The sequence below is a fragment of the Lepidochelys kempii genome, chromosome 7 (genome assembly GCF_965140285.1).
Source record: "Lepidochelys kempii isolate rLepKem1 chromosome 7, rLepKem1.hap1, whole genome shotgun sequence".
NCBI lineage: Eukaryota > Metazoa > Chordata > Testudines > Cheloniidae > Lepidochelys > Lepidochelys kempii.
Window position 1 is genome coordinate 18097800 of NC_136386.1, and position 4930 is coordinate 18102729.

Here is a 4930-nt window from a genome sequence, read left to right on the forward strand (position 1 = left end):
GTATGCTAACCTCCTATTCCAGCATGTACCCCTGCAGTGTCCCTGAAGTTCTCTATTCTATACCTTGAATTAACAGCCCGCCAGAGTGCAGTCCCATTAAAGCCTCCAATAATGTATTTTGCATTATTTTCTCTTTAAAATTACCCTTCTTCAATCTCTCTCTGACTCATCCAGGCTAACTCCTTTGAAAAGATAGTTGTATGGTATGAAAGCATAGATGAGTCCAGTGCCCCTTTAAGGAATGCTTTCAGGCCTCAGTGTGAGCTACAATATTAATTTTAGCTTGGAGGTTTGCCACAGGCAGATTTCGCAGAGGGTCTTGAAGCTATAGCGAGGCAGCTGTTCACTGGTATCCCGGGTGGGGTTTGCTTAGTAAAGAAGAGCACAACGCTTGAGATACTGAATGCACAACTATCTTTCGAGGTATTTTGCCAGCAGAGCAAAGGTTCTGGAACTTTTTTTAAATTGACTTGTGCCATTCTATCAAGAAACTATGGCAGAAGAGCAAACTGGACTCGAGGAGCGGATAATAATAAAGGACCAGCACACAAAGGAAATAGACCTGGTGAACAGAGATCCAAAGCACATTAATGAAGATGTTATAAAGGTACATTTTCTGAGCGCCTTTGATTTTATATGCATCTCTGCATTTTAGTGCAATAAATCTATTGGTATTTTGCTTTTATATCAGGCTCAAATTCTACTGTATGTTTAAATCACTAAATATAGGGTGTAGCTGGACAATATGCCAGAGGAAGAGGAATTATCGAGGGCAGTAGTTTGAAAATGTGCTGTAGGGAGAAATCCTGCATTGCCAGGGAGATGCATAAACTGACTAGGTGATTTCATGTGGCTTTCCCATGTGGCTTTCCCATCTCTGATGAATGCGCTTGTTTAATTCTTTGAACATACTCACTCCAACTTCCGTGGCTGTAGCTTGCCAATTGACTGACCTTTTCCCATTAGTCTTGGGGAGCAGGAAGCCAAATATAAAACAAAGACTCATGCCCATGTCACTCTAAAGAATTAAAGTGAACCTTTAAAAAAAAACCTGCCAAAATTCAGGACACTGTGTCAGCAAAAAGAAAAGGAGGACTTGTGGCACCTTAGAGACTAACCAATTTATTAGAGCATAAGCTTTCGTGAGCTACAGCTCACTTCTTCAGATGCATATCGTGGAAACTGCAGCAGGCTTTATATATACACAGAGAATATGAAACAATACCTATTCCCACCCCACTGTCCTGCTGGTAATAGCTTATCTAAAGTGATTTCCAGCACAAATCCAGGTTTTCTCACCCTCCACCCCCCCACACAAATTCACCCTGTTTGGAGCAGTGGAGAAGTCGATGGGGCAGCTGAATGTGTTCACAGTATCACAGTCTTATTTAGAATAGAATTGTTTCTCCCTCATGCCGTGATCAAGAGAGACACTGAGCGAGGAACACTGGACTGAACCTCAAAAGGGCGTTATCTCTAACTTTTACCATTGAAGAGTGTGGGCTTGGTGCAACTCTATCCTCTTAAATGGAGTTACACCAAGGGTGAATTTGGCCCCTTGGGGGTAAGAGAGAAGATTGAAAAGGCTCTGTTAAATTATTCTGTTTCCTTGAAGCATTACCGGAATTCAGATGCGATAAATGAGTGTGGATTGAACCTCTTAAAATCAATAGAGGATGTCTTGGAATGTGAGCTTTGGTTTCTGCATTTAGAAAAAGAGCCACTTTTGAAGATAGGTGATGCAAAGGCCAGCTTAGTATTTGAACTAGGAGGCTCACTGATCAGCCACCAAGCACAACTGCTCGCGTGCTGTAGATGGACATTCAATGAGCAGGGCAAAATGGGATTGGAACAGCTGGGTAGTGATGTTATATCCAGCATATGTTCCCCACCAAACATGCATTCTTGTATCTCTTCTGCACGTCACTATCTGGTTTGTTAATACCTGTAAATATATTGCTCCAGACACTGCACTCAGCTATACCAATGTACATATGGAGTAAAGCTATTTTTGATCAGACACCCATATAAGTGAGAGCAGTAAGTGTCCATCATATCTAGTGAGAATAAAGACTGTCTATGATCCCAAAGTCTTTTTCTGCAGCCACTATGTATCAGATGTGAATCTAATCATAGGAAGTGGCTGTGGAACATTAAGGGCAGAAATGTTCCCCGTGCTGTTTGGTGCACACAGGGTGACACAGAAAAATTACTGGAGGCATAAAGATCCTTAAGCCATTAAGCAACCAAGAAAGAAGGAGAGAGAGGTTAAAACACCCTGCATTCAATCATGAGGAGGGAGAGGAGGGGGAGATAGAGAAGATGGAAATCATCTGATTTCTTTTCTCACTTCAAACAGTGTAAATCAGGAGCAACTCCGCTGGAGTCAGCTAGTTTCGGTTGCAGATGAAGTTTGCGTTTGCAAATTTTTGAGTTAAAAACGGAACCAAAACTCTTTGGAGCCATTCAGCCCCTAGTTCTAAGATGTCACCAAATGGCTACCTTGTACACGGGGAGAATGGACCAGCAGCCCCTGGTTGCAAACATCTGAACTGTTCCAGGTCACTTCATCTCATCTCTAGTCCTCCTTTGGCCTTTATATAGCTTTAATGACATGTGAAAAGCATGTAATGTGCTCACTTTCCCCCCTAGTCCACTGTCCTCTCTTTGAAGTAGATTCTGCAAGAACATCCCTCCCCAGATGACCACATTTTATTAAGTAAACCGCTCAGGGCAAAAGCTATCACAGGAGACTGCCGATCTTTCTAATTTCTTCACCTTTGAAGCACCCCAGTGACATCATCTCACACAATAAAAATAAATTCCACTTCACAATATTTTCTTTTCCAATGAGATCTTCAAATACATTTGATCCCTCTTTCTCCTCATGTTCTTCTCCTACTGCAATGATCTGCTGCTGCCCTCTTCTGCAGTGTTGCTGCCTCAGTAACAGAAATCTGACTCCGTTTTACGTCCTCCAACATACTGGCCTAAAGCACTTTGCTGCTGTCACTAACTGCTGTATAAGGGGATAAACATAGGACAGACTGGCTGTGTCTCCATACCTAAATGAAAAACAGAGAGTGTAAAGGTGTAAGGTTGCTACAGGTGGAACTATAGAATTTTATCAGAATTACGTCAAGGAATCTCTTTGAAATTTCCAGGAGGAAGATGGTATTAGACTTAAGTGAGATTAAAAGGAGCCTTGTACTGTGGCTGAAAGATCTGTGCTTCTACAGATCTAACACAATTACTTGTATGTTAAGATTCCATCTTCAGAAACTTTGGAATCTTCACTACTAGAATAGGAGCATGCCGACGTACAAGAGATCTCAACTGGCCAATAAACAGAAGAGTAATTGTGAGCACTGTTCTTCAGTTGGATGATGATTACCTGCCCTGCTTGAATCCCGTGTGAGTGGCACCCCCCTAACCCGCCCCTCTGTCTTGTCTGCATTTCAGGTGGATTTTGAAGATGTCATTGCTGAGCCAGCAGGTACATACAGTTTTGATGGAGTGTGGAAAACCAGCTACACCACCTTCACAGTCAGCAAGTACTGGTGCTACCGGCTGCTTTCGGTTGTGTTGGGAATCCCTCTGGCAGTCATCTGGGGCTTCCTCTTTGCTTTAATCTCCTTTTGTCATATCTGGGCAGTGGTACCCTGCATCAAAAGCTACGTGATCGAAATCCAGTGTTTCAGCAGAATTTACTCCCTCTGCATCCACACCTTCTGTGACCCACTGTGCAAGGCCCTGGGGCAGATCTTTAGCAGCATCAAACTTGCCCTACGCAAGGAAGTCTAGAGCGATTGGTGGAGAAAACTAGCAGAAACAATCACTCACCCAACAATCACACTTCCGAAGTTTTCCTAAAAGACTGTGCACCATATTCTTCTCTCAGTTACACTGGAGTAACCAGGGATGCCTATGCAGTTACTACACATTCAATCTAATGTAAAGGAGAGCAGAACTTCCTCTGTAATTATTTCATGGACCACAACCTTAGATTAACACATGCATTTATTAAGTAACAAATAAGGGTGTGAGAAAGCTAAAGTACATTAGGGTATCGTGCAAAATGGTCGGTTTAGTTAGCCATTAGCTCAAAATAGTATCAGGAAGCACAATTATGTATTATTGCTGCAAATAGTGGCTGTTGTAAACGCTTTTGTTTTAATTTGCAATATGCCAGAAGTGTATGGATTGATGATGTAAATGACAAAGTTTTGTTTCCAGGTGTGTTTCCATTTAAGCTTTTAAATCCAGGTAACCTTACTGGGTAAATGTTTGACTGCTGAACATGCTTTTCGAGGGGTGCAGTTTGTGTCTGTTGTTTTGTGGCTGCAAGTGCATATCGTGGCATTTAGACCCGCTAACTAACTGTGGGCATAAATCAGGTAGTTAAACATGCAGCTATTACAAGCTGTATCCAGGATTCAATGGCAGGCACAAAAGCTGCAGACATTTGGCCCAATTTTTTTCTCAGACCCAAATTACACTTACAAACCGGACGGTTGGGCCTCCCCACCACATCTGAATATTTACCTCAATGACCGCAAACATATTTGACTAAGTCACTTAAATAATTACCAGATTGGTTTTCATAAAAGATTTTGGCTTATTTGCTGAGAAGGTGGGGGGGGGGGTTATGTTATTTGCTTGTTTGATCTCATGATAAACTAGGGAATTCATTTTCCTCCCTAATGGTGTTTAGTCTTAGCTAATCAGTCCTGTTGCCATGTTTCTATGTTCCCTATAGTTACAGCTGTCTTAACACTGGAGCAAGAATTAGCTAAAATTCCTAGAATTGTGGGGCCCCATTAACATCAATGGTGTTGCACTGGTATAAACAAGAATAGATTTTAGCTCATTGGGCCTAATTCACTCATGCAGTATTTAACACGAGATACCCTAGTGTCTTTAATGCATT

At 41.9% G+C, this 4930-nt stretch overlaps 1 protein-coding gene across 1 annotated transcript; it reads left to right on the top strand.

Moving 5' to 3' along the window:
- Positions 1–361: 361 nt before the first annotated feature.
- On the top strand, positions 362–4334 carry CAV3 (caveolin 3). Its single transcript, XM_073354818.1, has 2 exons — positions 362–607; positions 3463–4334. The coding sequence occupies exons 1-2, from the start codon at positions 494–496 to the stop codon at positions 3802–3804; spliced, it is 456 nt and encodes a 151-aa protein (XP_073210919.1). The 5' UTR covers positions 362–493; the 3' UTR covers positions 3805–4334.
- The last annotated feature ends 596 nt before the right edge of the window (positions 4335–4930 follow it).

Bases quoted from the DNA above. Each gene is read 5' to 3' on its own strand.
- CAV3 (XM_073354818.1), top strand. From the start codon at position 494: ATGGCAGAAGAGCAAACTGGACTCGAGGAGCGGATAATAATAAAGGAC. The intron at 608-3,462 runs GTACATTTTCTG...TCTGCATTTCAG, and splicing joins TTAATGAAGATGTTATAAAG to GTGGATTTTGAAGATGTCAT.